At 35.5% G+C, this 15190-nt stretch overlaps 1 protein-coding gene across 1 annotated transcript in view; it reads left to right on the top strand.

Moving 5' to 3' along the window:
* Nucleotides 1-15190, top strand: part of RYR2 (ryanodine receptor 2) — a 296407-nt gene that overhangs the window by 256532 nt on the left and 24685 nt on the right. The window contains exons 84-90 of the mRNA XM_081335695.1: nucleotides 6921-7001; nucleotides 7220-7308; nucleotides 7806-7934; nucleotides 9344-9448; nucleotides 10660-10741; nucleotides 13460-14760; nucleotides 15109-15176. Coding sequence (XP_081191821.1) covers nucleotides 6921-7001; nucleotides 7220-7308; nucleotides 7806-7934; nucleotides 9344-9448; nucleotides 10660-10741; nucleotides 13460-14760; nucleotides 15109-15176 — 1855 coding nt within the window. The remainder of the gene's footprint in view (nucleotides 1-6920; nucleotides 7002-7219; nucleotides 7309-7805; nucleotides 7935-9343; nucleotides 9449-10659; nucleotides 10742-13459; nucleotides 14761-15108; nucleotides 15177-15190) is intronic.

Raw genomic sequence — 15190 nt, forward strand, 5'->3', positions numbered from 1 at the left:
AGACTCTGAATGCCATACAATAAGTCTAAGTCTATAAAGTATAACCTGTTTATAATTAAGATATCTCTCTGAGATTAATCAATGCAAAACTTGTGACATACAGTATATATATTCAATTCTGAAATAAAATTATATATCACAAAAAGATGAATTCTCTATGAAACATTTGTGCTTTAAAGTGCTTTAAAGTGATGCTGTTTTTGAACTTCTGTTGTTTAAAACAGAGAACTGGTGGCATTCCAGATGCAGCAGGACAGCAGTCTTGGAATTCCTTAACCTCATTTCATGGGCTAGTAGAAATAGGTTCAGCAACATCTGGAGGACCACCAATTCTTTATTCTTGATTTTTTTTTAAAAAAGAAAAAGTATCAGAACTTTTGATTTTGAACCAGTTCATCTTTTCTATCTTTTGATCAGCTTTTCCACTGTTATTATTTTATTCTTTAAATCTGTTGCTTCCATCTAGAATCATTTGTGTATTTTCTCTGTGACTAGTTGTTTGTTTGTTTGTTTATTAAATTTATTTGCTGCCATCTGGGCAGCTTATAGCATTAAAACCTCTGTTCTTTCTATTCATTAACAATGATAATTTCTTCTATTATATACTTTAGCAAATCCTCTCATGTTTATTCTTCAAAATAAGGGGAAAAACCTAACTGTTTACTATTCTGCTAGGCAAGTTAATATATTTTAGCAATTTCACTGCAATCATTTCCAACTTATTTTGATTAGCTTAGTGTTTTCATCAAGTTAAAGGAAGACAAACTTTTAAAGCTTTTTAAAATATTAAGTTATTGATTCTGTGTATTTTTGTCCTTAATTATTCCAGTATTTATTTTAACATTTTTATTTCTTTTTAATCTTCTGATTGGAAGATAGCTGTTATAGGTAAATTTTGGTATTCCAGGTATCCATTGATTTGCTTCGTTTGGTTGATTATCAAAAATTGTTTTCAAGAATGGAAATGTATTTTTTGTTCGCATATATTTTTCTACAGCTGTTCATAGTAAGATTTTCATTGAAGTTTATTTTCCTTTGGAAACAGGCATATATTATAAAAGAATACAACATGCATCTCTCTTTTTTCCTTTGTTCCTCTGTTCAACTATTATTCTGATATCAAAATATTTTTATTCTCTCTTTACATTTTTATGTATTTATGTAAATTGGACTTTTGATTTGATTCATGGAGAATTAAGTTATCAGAAACAATGCTAAATATATTTTTTAAACTCTGAAACAAGTTCTCACTTTTTTCTTTTTTCCCAATTTTCTTTTCTTTGAAATCAATGTCCTGTCCTCCCCTACCTCAGTCATCACTCATGAGCGTGGTAATTATTACACATCAATTGACTTTCTTTTTTCCTGTTGTAAGCTTCGTGTCAGCACTGTACAGCTCCTGAACACCATGCAGCATGCAGTTTGTTTTTATTTTTAGAATATCAAAGTAGGATTATTACTATTATTATGATCATGGTTGTATTCTCCGAAGTTCCATTTGTATGCCAACTTTCCCCACATCTTTGTTTTTTCCTCCCTTTCTCAGGATATGCACAGTATCTGGCACACTAGATGTAAGAGCAGCAAGCTTTTTGATTTTACTCTTTTTTTTCTGCTTCATTTGGTGGTGTTATTTTCTTAGTGGGCCAAGTATTTGTGATGGTTGGTTGTAAATAAAATGTGTGCATATGACATTAAAATCCACCATGTGCTGTGGTCTTCCTGTAGCATTTCTGTCGTGTATTTAATGTGGCTTTATGGCTGCATTAGTTTGTGCAAACATAGGAAAACAGTGGAGGATCCAGACTTGTCTTTGGTGGTGGGGGAGAGAGGGGATGTTTTGTGATAAAGTTATATTTTCACTATAAACATTTAACAGAATTAATGCATGATAGCCAGTTTTAACTGTATTGATGAAACTCTTTTTCAACATTTCTTGGTGTTAATATGTTTCACTGAGTCCTAATCTCAAATCATAAATTCTTTCACTAGAGGTAAATTCTAGTAGACCTGACATGGTTCCTAGTCTGTAAGTAATAAGAGAGGTAAAAAGTAAGTGTGTGAGAATCTGTTCTGTAAGGGAAACTTCTATATATAACTCAATCATTCCTTGTTCTTATAAAATCATCTCCATTTAGGTAAAACAAGTTTCAGTAGCAAAGCTAAGCCCTAACCACAACTGAGCACTCTGCAGATAAAGATAAAGCCTTTGAAATTTCATTGATTTTAATTAGAGAATTCATTATAATGCTACATTTGACTGGTTGAAAAAAAAAATCCATTAAATTTGAAGTGTTATTTAAACTTCAAAATTCTCCAGTCAACTGTCTATAAAATAAATAGCCTATGAAATTAAAAATGCATAATTCTCATCTATTTTTCAACTATCAATGATAATAATATTACTATAAACTGTGAACTATTGTAAAATACAAGAATGGCATTATTTAAATAGAGTTACTATAAACGGAGAGCCAATTTGCTGTATGGTTAAAGCATCACAGAAGGAGCTAGAAGTCTGTGAATTCTGCTCCCACTTTAAACTTGAAGCCAGCTGGATGACATTAGGCCAGTCATTCTCTCTCAGCCCTAGGAAGGTAGGAAATCCTGCCAAAAAAACTGCAGGTACTAGTCAAGAAGTGGCCAGGAGTCAATACTTTGAATGGATGTGACTGTGTACATATACACATAGCCAGATCCATACACACAAGATTTTTAACTAAGAAGTATAATTTTTACATACATAATGTTTTTGCATGAATAGTTTTCCTTATTGCTTTAAATGCTTTAACATTGGAAAGAGGGTATGGGATGCATAAACAGAAATACCGCTTATAGCACAGCATATTATCACATGTATTGGTTGATAATTATGGTAGTGCTTTCTAAGCAATTTCCTTCATTATCCAAAACCGTTGTCAGAAAGTCCATTTTACCCAATGTAGATAAAATACTTTAAGTGTATTTAAATGTTCCTCTAATGATTTGGCACTCAGTTTGTGTGTTTTTTACTCAGAAACCAAACCAAACCAAACCACCTACTTGTACCCAATTTGGGGTAATTTACCCAGGTTTGGAAAGCACCGATTAATGGGCTCCAGTAATAATAAACTGGAAGGCAAAGGAGTAAAGGATATGAAGATCAATGTAGTCCATTGAACTGCTTCTTCCCTCAGACAGGGTCATTATCTTCAATTGTTCCATGGCAATGATTGTTGAAGTGGAGACAGATAGAGAGGGAGAGAAGAAAATATTTATTTTTCCCCTAATTATTATTTCTAGCATTAATAGTTGACATTTTTGGTAAACTACCCTGGTAGTATCTGAAAGGTGGGCTATCAATAATAATAATAATTACCAGCAGGTAAACCATTGGTTATTGCAACATGCACTAAACATTTTCTTAAAATGGAAACTAGGAAGATTCTAGATAGTATGTTATTGTTACCTTTTTAAAGTTGAGAGATATTTTAAACACTTAAGCAATGGAATAGAATATATCTTACTGGTTTTGGGAAGAGGTTATACCTTGTTTGTTTAAAACTATGGCTTTTTTCCTTCTAGGTGATAAAATAGGTATTTCAGACAATCTTAAATATTGGCCTGTTAACTGGTTCAAGATTGATCATAGGTTGTGTCTTTTTTATTGTTCACTGTACCAACAATCTCTTTATTCTGATCCTCACTCACTGTGGCCAAGCTTCATGTTCTTAATGCTGGACCCCCCACTGGTAAAACATTGACAGATCTTTACCAGATATGTATCTGATTTGTTTTTGTGATGTATTAAATGTTGCGTTTTTATGTGTTATGTTTTATTTGTTATGGTTATTAATGGAAAAAGGTTCAAAACCAAAGGTGTAAATCGATTTACATTAATTTCTTACATTTTCATTTCCTCCTTACAATTTAAATAATGTTTCCATAGACCGTGATAAGCTTGAAAGTGCATTTTTCCCCCTCTCCTTTCAGTTTAAAAGTTATTTTTCTGATGTTTTGTTTCTTTGTTTTACATAATCTGGATTATATTGATGTTTGTCACAAAGATACCAAAGATAAAGCTTTAAATGTTAAAATAATTTGAAATGATTCATAATTTTAATCCATTATATATATAATTAATACAAGAAATATATTGACTAAGATGAAATAGGCTACATATTCCACTGAGTTCAAGTGGATATATTTATTTATTGTTATTTCAGCCTAAACTGGAAAGAGCCAGTTTGACTCATAATATTGCTTTCTACTGTTAGTGTCTCCCATTCCTTGAAAAAGTGGCATAGACCCAGAGCATCAATGATATCCCAAGGACATGCCATGTAAGAAATATTCTGCCACCACTCAATTATTGATAGTGGATTCCCACAGCATTATGCACTGTTTAAGAATGTGTGAGGTTACTGTCAAGAATATGACACATTCTGATCTAGCTGCTATTGGGAAAACACTAAAATAAAGACAAATTGACTGATAGAATATATTTGTTGGTAATTTTTTCAGAAATAGTCTTACAGTAAAGGTACTGAAGGCTGCAGGCTGTTCCTGGAAAATATGTTTCTGCAATTTAAAATGCATTTACAGTAGCAACAGAGCCACCTATGACTGTATAACCCATGCTAATCAGATTTGCACATGGAATGAAATAATTTTACTTGCCTGTTCTTAAATGTTCTTTGTAATAGGCACAAATGAAATAGAACAACAGTGCAGACACTGAAGTGAACAAAAGACAGAGGGACAAATTCTAAGTCTTCTTAGATTTTATTTACACCTGAGACATTTCAGAAATATGTTCCATTCTCTAGGGCATTTCTGGAATATCATAAATTACTTGATTGGCATGTGGGCCACATTGTAAACACCTTTTCTTTTTTGTTCACAAATGATATTCTCCCCTCATTATGTATATTATGAAATGTGCATATGATTAACAGTTTTTAATTATTTATAATTATAAGTGTTTAAAACAAAAGTAAGAGGAAGCAACTTGGAAAAAATAATTAGCAGTATAGAAGACCATGATTAGTATGGAGTGGCATTTAGTATATGCATTAAATCCAAATATTCTGTGACCAAAATCTGCTAAAAAAAGAAATGGTTAGAAATATTTCCAGAGAATTTCTTCTGCCTTAGGAAGGAGAGATAGTTAATAAACTGCCATTTAAGCACTTTCAAGAACTACACCTACCACCCATTCCTTTTTTTGTACCACACATTACTTTAAAAAAAATTCCCATCTCAAATAGTCCATGACAGAAACAAACATCTGTATGTGTAATAATTCCATTGAACAGTAGCATGAGCACTGGCAATATTTTAACTAAACTGCAATGTGTTAAGAAGCTTTTACTTTACTTATTTTTACTTAAGCCTATATATTCAGACTTCTTCTGAATATATAGCCATTACCATTGCACACCACACAATACACAAGAGTATGTTTTCTTTACACAGGCCAACCTGTTTATTTATTTGTTTATTTAGTAACTATATAGGCCCCCTATCTTATTTAATAACTCTGAACAGCTTACAATAAAACAATTAAAAACTCTCTTTTTTATAACACTGTAATCCCTTAATTTGGGGTAGAGATGGAGTGACGGAGCTGAGCGTTTACTGGCCAGATAGTTTATAGTTTATAGATGACCTTCCTGATGCCATGTGGAGTTGGCAGTAGATATTTTTTTCTTTGCATCCTACAAAAGAAACATCTGCTGCTGCCTAGGATTGGACTCTCAACCTTCCGAGTGGAGGTGAATGTCTTCACCAGTAGGCCACCATATCACTTAGTTAAAGAGAGGCTATTTTTTAATGTTATTTTGTTCTTTTTATTCTTTAATTAGAAAAGACTAAATAATAGAAAAAGAAAAATAACATAAAAATAGTAGTTGAGAAAACTCATAGATGTTCAAGCAAGCCATGGCATATCCTCACTCATGCTGTCAGGGCTCCAGGCTCAATGACAAAGCTCAGTTTTCAATGCCTAGCAAGTTTAATTTCTGGGACACTGATATTCCAGAGGATGGATGCTATGGCAAAAAAGGCTGCATGCCTCTTCTACAGATCTAACAAGACAGGTAGACACCATTGGAGAGACACTGTATGGTCCTTACATAACCCAGTCCCAAGCCATGAAGGCCTTTAAAGGTCTTCTCTCCACCTTGAATTGTGCAGAGAAACATAATGGTAGCCACTGGAGCTTGTGGAGTAGAAGTGTCACACATGCTGAACAAAAAACATAATTGCTTGTGTTACCATATTTTATAACAGCTGAAGTTTCTAAATACTCTTCAATGACAGCTTCGTGTAGAATTGGTTGCAGTAACCCATTCAGGAGATGACTTAAGGCATGAATGGCTATGAGCACTCTTATCTTTTTCAAAATAGAGAAACAGGCAATTCTAAAGAATTCAGTATTAAGTTATGTTCTTAATTTTCATGAATAGGAACTTAATATTAAAGATATATCATTTTATTTCACTGGCTTCAGTAACTTTCTCCTGAATAAGCATTTTAGAACTAAGCAAATTTTCAACAAGCTTAATTTAGTTTGAGTACAATAGCTCCTGCTTATTCTAGTATCTATCAATAGATTACATCCTTATTTAAGTAATCCATTTTACCTGCATCTAAATATTACATGTTCACAAATTCAAAATTCAAATGAGAGATCATTTCTAAAATGTTGCCAAGCCCATGCTGCTACATTTTTGGTAGATACGTTTTTAAATTTTACTTTTTTTCTCATAATGAATGAACATTCCTATTTGCGAATAAGGATACTATGGAACTGATTCTGAGAAAATGTTACAAGATGTAAATATATCTACATTTTTAAAGTAACAAGGGCTACATGTGATGTTCTAAAGTTACTTGGCATCTTGCCATGATACTTATTGGCATTAACTTTTCCACAGGAGAAAAGGTGATGCAGGATGATGAATTTACCTGTGACCTCTTCCGGTTCCTTCAGTTGCTCTGTGAAGGTCATAATTCAGGTTTGTTCTCCTCCTCCTCCTCCTCCTATTCCATCCAGTGCTCTAAAATACCAAAATAACAAAGGAAGCTTAATTTTGCAAACCAAATAATGTTTGGTAGGTATAATTAATATATTGAAAAAGTTAAATATATACAAGGAAGCATGTTATGATATAGATAATTTTCAGGAATTCGAGATTGGAACAAATGTTAACTCCATCTCATTTTATTCTCCAAGGTTTTCAAAATTACCTGAGAACTCAGACTGGTAATAATACAACTGTCAACATTATCATATCCACTGTGGATTATTTATTGAGAGTTCAGGTAAAATATCACTCACTGTAAGGTTTCATTAATATTTATGTTATTTTTGCAATAATCAAAACAAATGTGTGGGTGTTAATTAGTAGGTTTTGAAGCCTTTAACTAACCCAGAGAAATTTATTCAGTTTCACATTTCAAAGTAATCTAATCAGTAATCCTCAAACCTATGGGAACTGGAGAACAGTTATACAATATATAAGCATCCATATTTTTCTAAATTTTCTGAGTGAGCGTGCCTCTACAAAGCAAGAATGTACATATCAGGAAAACTGTACATGAACATGCTTTAAATTTTTTGTTACATTTATTTCTGAAATTGGATCAAAAAATGTAAAAGTAGAAAAAAATGAGAAACCATTTATTTGTAATATTAATCTGTCTCACAGTTTTGGAGAATTTATGAATAATTTCTTCATGATTTAACTTATTTGCCAGATGCACATTTTTGAATGAATAGTGAGGCCATATGCTTTATCCTTTTCTTCTTCCATTTTTAGGAATCAATTAGTGATTTCTATTGGTATTATTCTGGAAAGGAAGTTATTGATGAACAAGGACAACGTAATTTCTCTAAAGCTATTCAAGTTGCAAAGCAAGTCTTCAATACTTTGACAGAATATATTCAGGTAAATAAATTACTTTTCCATGCCACTTCACAACCCTCTGACTCATGGACCTCTAAAAGAATCTAATAAATAAATTGGGAATAACATGTTTATCAACAAACGAAGGGGAGCAGGCTCTGGTATGCAGATGGTCACCTCTTAATTTCCACATACTGAGCAATATGAAAATAGTCTCTAATTAAAATGGACCAAAGGTGTATACTACTTAACAGTTTGAAGTAATTCTACCAGGCAGATGACTCATTGAAATTGCTTAAGAGTGCTAATTAAGTAACTTAAGTGAATTATCTATCTGCTAGAATTTCTTCAAATTATTAAGTAGTATATACCTTCCTTGGTTAGGTTCTCAGAGTAGAAAGTGATTTTTTATCATGTCAGTCACTCATACTAACATTCTATGTCTACCATCCTAGAGGGGTGACCTTTTGCACTGTGTATTCCTGTGGTTTTACGCATTAGTCGACCAGGAAGCAGACTACAACTGCTTTCATTCTTATTGGGACTGATCAGGTACATGCAGTCATTAAAATTAATACTGAATTCTTAAGCCATTGAGCTCTATAGAATTTAATTATATAGAGTTCCATTCCTGGTAGATGGTTTCGACTACCAAAGATCTAAAACTAATTATAGTGTCTATATTTACATGACAAGTAGAGTGCGGAAAAAACCAATTTGTCCCCTTGTTGTTCAAATCTTCAAAAATGAAAGAGGATTGTGACCTTATATTTTATTAATATTTACACTGTATATTCCTGTCTTGCTGTGGGTTTCATGATATTCTTTAAAATTTAGCGATTTTGGGAAATACGAAATTTAAAACCAGTGGTATTTTATTTGGAACTCTTAGATCATTTTATGCTGGTCTTTGACCATAATAAATTATTGATTTGATTTGACTGAAATCATTAATAAAATGATTAAAGAAATTTTTATTATGATTCAAGTATAATCCTCAACCAAATTTTGAATATGATACTTTCTCCCTCGCACAAATTAAACAGGTTTGCTTTAGTGTAGTGCTTATTTCTGACTCTAGATATAAATAGACACATCTAAATGAACCCATCTGTATAATATAATGGCCTTTTATTTGGTTGGGTAAATGCCAATATGAAGTTGCCGTTCCTGTTGAGGTGATTGGAAAGGCTGACTTTAACAGAATATCCGTAGGACCTTGTTTTAAATTTAGAAATATATAATCAGTGAAAAACAATTTTTGTGTTAATGTTGTATAACTATTATTTGACTGGATTGCTGCTTTGTACTAATAGTTCACTGGCAGTAGATAAATTTTCTTTATATTCATATTCACAATAATAATTTATTACGTTGATATACCACCTGATTCCTAGTGACTGCTTTGATGTATACATTTTATTCTTTGAGGTTGTGGTTTTTTTTTCCAGGGCCCATGTACAGGTAATCAACAGAGTCTTGCACACAGCAGGCTTTGGGATGCTGTGGTTGGTTTTCTTCATGTCTTTGCTCACATGCAGATGAAGCTCTCTCAGGTACAGAATGATTTTTTAATGCAATTGGTTACTCCTGTTTTATTAAAGAAAATGTAATGTTTGTTCTATTAATTGCCTCTCAGTAATATTATAACATAGGGACGCGATGGCTCAGTGGGTTAGGATGCTGAGCTTGTCAATCAGAAGGTCGGCAGTTTGGCGGGTTGAATCCCGAGTGCCGCGTAACAGAGTGAGCGCCTGTTACTTATCCCAGCTTTTGCCAACCTAGCAGTTCAAAAGCACGTAAAAATGCAAGTAGAAAAATAGGGAACACTACGGTGGGAAGGTAACAGCGTTCCGTGCGCCTTTGGCGTCTAGTCATGCCGGCCACATGACCACGGAGACGTCTTCGGACAAGCGCTGGCTCTTCGGCTTTGAAACGGAGATGAGCACCGGCCCCTAGAGTTGGAAACGACTAGCACGCATGTGCGGGGGAACCTTTACCTTTACCTAATATTATAACACCATTAATTAGTACTGGAGCTTTTTGGAGCTGATTGTTAAAACAGATTGGGCAATTGAATTGTATTGTAATGAAATTTGATTTATACCAAAGGAGAAGAACTAGTAGTTCAATACTTGCTTCTAATAGGGACAGCGCTTAAAAAGATAACAGAAATAAAGAATAACAGAGATGGAAGTGACTTTGAAGGCCTTCTAGTCCAACCCCTTGCACAAGCAGGAGACCCTATACTATTCCAGACAAGTGGCTGCCCAGTCTCTTAAAAGCCTCCTGTGCTGGAGCACCCACAACTTCTGAAGGCAAGCCATTCCATTGGTTAATTGTTCTCACAGTTAGGAAATTACTCTTTAGTTCCTAGGTTGCTAGATGTTAGATGTTAGTGGGAGAAATATATAACCTAATGGGGGGAAAAACTACTCTGTCTTGAAAACAACAGCAGAACTATAAAAAATAGAACCCCTGGAAGGATTCTGAAAGTGGCAAAGACAGGCTTTATTGGGGTTAAAGCTGGTAGACTTTTTGATATTTGTCTCTTTTTTTTGAGAAGGATTGTTGTTCTCTGGGTGATTCAAGATGCAGAATCTTTGAAGAAATTAATGTAGATAATTTCACATGTATTATTCCTGAAGGACCTGAAAATCTCTATCCTCTTCTTTTCTTATAAGTTATGGCAATGTAAGAATAAGATTTTGTCTCCTTGCACCAAAAAAAAAAAAGATTTCTGGGAATCTTATATTTATATTGACAGGATTCTAGTCAAATTGAATTACTGAAAGAATTAATGGATCTTCAGAAAGATATGGTGGTCATGCTGCTATCTATGTTGGAAGGTAATTTTAAAATTATAATTTCAAACACATTTTATTAAGTTATTTTTCAAATTGCACTTATGGGATGTTTCTTCCCAGTGCAAAATATATCTTAAAAGTTCACATTTATTAAGATCACAAGAGAGAAGAAAGAGGTCACACCTTCCTTCCAAATGAATGAAATGTAAACACATGTTTAATATCAGCAAGTTGGCTAAGAGAATATGCAGCCTGCCAATTTGCATAAATTACTGTGGAAAAATTCCAGCTCTGATAATCAATTAAAAAAATGATAACATTTTCTGATTTTAGTGAGGTACATTAAAATGTGAGAAACAAATTCTAATCTTTCTAGAGATTAAGAGTGGGGAAGGATGTTACATAGCGTGAAACAATACATTTCTGGCAGACAGATCTATTTGCAGAATAATAGCATGGCAATACCTAGTACTGTAAAGGTAGATAGATCTGCAGTACATACTGTTGTAACCTTAGTATAGACAGAAGGGAATTGGGCTATATCTAGTGTTTGTTCTGCTGGTGATAGATTATAAAGTAAAGTACTCAGGATTGTACCAACGGAAATTTTAGATCCATTTAATTTACCATGCTTTTGATTCTCCAGTGGGCTAACAGTTTAGGCCCTTTACTAATGCTGATCTTGAGTTATCAAATTAAGTTTTCCTTGTTTCAGAGGGAAAAGCTTTTCTTGGAATAAAGGAATAGCGATACTTGTATTCCTAAAAGCTTATCTCTAATTTTAATCTGTGTATCATATGCAACCCTTCAAACCTTCAGTCTGCTCCAAGCGTAATTCCCTGCATCAGCCAAAAAATTAGATCCGGCTAGTTTAGTTGATGAGCATGCACACACGGATAAGTGTCCACACAAATCACTTGCCTTCTTTTGAACTGTGCTCCCTCAACCTACCAAAATTATAATGAGCATAAACAAGGAATTCCAATTTGTTAAACAGTTGTTGAGTAAGCTGGTAGGAACATAATAAACCTTTGCCTTTCCTGTGCATCTGGATATGTTTGTATAAGGATATAACAGCAAAGGTTGTACAAGAAGATGGGTCATCTCTAGCTGATTGTCAGCATTCAGGTTCTACTGACCACCAGCTGTTGACCACTTATAATAATATAATAATAATAATAATTTTATTTATATACCGCCCTTCTCCCGAAGGACTCAGGGCAGTGAACAGGGCAGACATATAAAAAATACAAAAATACAAAAGTTAAAAAGAATTAAACATATGCCCAAGCTAAAAAACAGTAAATACATATATTACAAATGACAGTAAAAACCCAACCCATCCCCCATCAGGCCAAGCCGGCTTGTTCAAATAAATGTGTCTTTAGATCGCGATGGAAGGAGCGAAGGTTGGGCGCCATCCGGAGCTCAACCGGCAACCGATTCCATAGCTCCGGGGTGCCCACAGAGAAGGACCTCCCCCTGGGGGCCACCAACCGGCATTCTCTGATCGGTGGCACCCTGAGGAGGCCCTCTCTGTGGGAGCGTACAGGGCGGAGGGAAGTTGATGCCGGCAGCAGGTGCTCCCTAAGGTACTCCGGACCCATGCCATGTAGGGCCTTAAACACCATTACCAGTACCTTGAATCTCACCCGGAAGACAACTGGTAACCAATGCAGCTCACGGAGCAGAGGTGTAACATGGGAGTATCGGGAGACTCCCAACACAACTCTCACGGCTGCATTCTGTACCAGTTGGAGCCTCCGAGTGGTCCTCAAGGGCAGCCCCATGTAGAGAGCGTTGCAGTAGTCCAGGCGAGAGGTCACGAGCGCATGAGTGACCGTACATAGGGCATCCCGGTCTAGATAGGGCCGCAACTGGCGGACCAGGCGAACCTGGGCGAAGGCCCCCCTAGTCACTTCCACTCGCCAACAGCTCCTGATAGCCCATCAGCCATGACATGAGCTCTGTAATTCAGAACAGGGAAATGGGAGCATCTGTAGTTGAAATATAATGCAATGTATAAACTACTTTGTCTTTTAAGCTTGAAATAAAAACATAGGCTGTTTCAAGTTTGGTCAATTCTAAATACTGTATTTCCCTGCAAGTAAGGCCTCCCCCCAAAATAAGCCCTAGTTTTGGGGCGAGACACAGACTTAAAAATCAAGTTGCGGGGGGTAGGGGTGTGGATCTGCCCCATTCACCCTGCACCCACTTACCTTGCAGCCAGATGTCTCCTTGCCAGCCCACTTCTTCTGCAGCATCTTCTGCAACCAACCTGAATTTCTCAGTCATAGGCCTTTCCAGAAGGCCTGTGCAGCCAAGAACTGAGCTATGGATTCAATCCATAGCTCGGTTCTGCAAGACCTCTGCAGTCAAGGACTTGGTACTCGGCTGCATAGGCCTTCTGGAAAAGCCTGACTGCAAAATGCAGGCCCGAATGCAGCTACAGAATGAAGCTGCTCCTTTGTCCCCAGAAGAAGTGGACCCACTGGGCAGGAGTGTCGGTGCTGGAGGTGAGTAAGACATCCTCTGAAAATAAGACCTGGTGCCTCTTTTGGAGGCAAAAGAAAAAAAAAGACCTGGTCTTATTTTCGGGGAAACACGGGTATTAACTAAATATTTCTAAATATTATTTAGAAATACAGTGTTATTGTCCTCAGATTTGTAGTATTATTTCAATGAATATTATTTCTGTGATTTACTTAGACAATTTAAAAAGCATCTTAATAAGATTATTGACGCACTTTCCACATTCAGGTAATGTTGTAAACGGAACAATCGGCAAGCAAATGGTTGACATGCTGGTGGAATCGTTCAACAATGTAGAAATGATTCTAAAGTTTTTTGACATGTTTCTAAAACTGAAGGATTTAACTTTCTCCGATGCATTCAAAGAATATGATCCGGATGGGAAGGGCATTATTTCCAAGAGAGATTTCCATAAAGCGATGGAGAGCCACAAACATTATAGTCAATCGGAAACTGAGTTTCTGCTCTCCTGTGCTGAAACAGATGAGAATGAAACTTTGGACTATGAGGAATTTGTGAAACGGTTTCATGAGCCAGCTAAAGACATTGGCTTCAACGTTGCTGTTTTGCTGACAAACTTGTCAGAACACATGCCCCATGATACAAGACTGCAAACTTTCCTTGAATTGGCAGACAGTGTTCTAAACTACTTCCAGCCCTTTCTAGGTCGCATAGAAATAATGGGCAGCGCAAAGCGCATTGAACGAGTTTACTTTGAGATCAGTGAATCAAGTCGGACGCAATGGGAGAAACCTCAGGTTAAAGAGTCAAAGAGGCAGTTTATTTTTGACGTAGTAAACGAAGGAGGGGAAAAGGAAAAAATGGAACTTTTTGTTAACTTTTGTGAAGATACCATCTTTGAAATGCAATTGGCAGCTCAGATCTCAGAATCAGATCTGAACGAGCGGTCTATGAATAAAGAAAATGAAAATGAGAAGCTGGAAGAGCAAGACCCCCAAATAGGATTCTTCTCTCTAGTGACCGTCACGTCAGCATTAATAGCCCTCAGGCATAACATAATGACTCTCATGAAAATGTTAAGCGTGAAAAGTATAAAGAAGCAAATGAAGAAGATGAAAAAAATGACCATGAAGGACATGGTCATGGCTTTCTTTTCTTCCTACTGGACCATTTTAATGGTTTTCATGCATTTTTTATCGAGTGTCTTCAGAGGCTTCATTCAGATCATGTACAGCTTGCTGCTTGGAGGGAGCCTGGTTGAAGGAGCCAAGAAAATTAAAGTAGCTGAACTTCTAGCTAATATGCCAGACCCTACTCAGGATGAAGTCCGTGGTGATGGAGAAGAAGTAGAAAGGAAGCCAGCCGAAGCTGCTTTGCCTGCAGAAGACCTGACTGATCTCAAAGCTCTGTCAGAAGACAGTGACCTCCTCTCAGATATTTTTGGCTTAGATTTAAAACGGGAGGGAGGACAATATAAACTAATTCCACACAATCCAAATGCAGGCTTGAGCGATTTGTTAAGCAGTCCTTCTTTACTCCCTTTACCTGATGTGCAAGAAAAAATACAGGTACAAATACTGTTTTTATTTATCTATCTTGTTTAGCTCTCTTTTTCTTTTTTAAAAGCTGTTCTAATTAATGGTAAATAAGTATTTCATGTTTGTCAACCCTATTTAAAAACAAAGTTTTTCTTGTTTAAAGATGGGTTACAATATTTAGGTTATTTCCCCCCTCCCCAGAAAATTAGCTTCAATTTTAAAATGAGGGAATCATTTTCAAGTGAAAATGTGTTTCCTTGTTTTCTACAGGAGCCATAGAATTTATGTGTATTTTATGCCCTTTTGTTGTTTTATGCCATATAATTTGAAAATGGACCATTGTCGTGTTTTTTTCTTGTTTATTTTTATTTATTCAAGGACCAGAAGATGAATGAAGATGGAAAAGATGAAAGAGAAGATACTAAATTCAAACATGAAAAAGCAAAGTATGTCCCATTCC

Source organism: Vipera berus, assembly GCF_964194415.1.
Source record: "Vipera berus genome assembly, chromosome: 1".
NCBI classification, from domain to species: Eukaryota; Metazoa; Chordata; class Lepidosauria; order Squamata; family Viperidae; genus Vipera; species Vipera berus.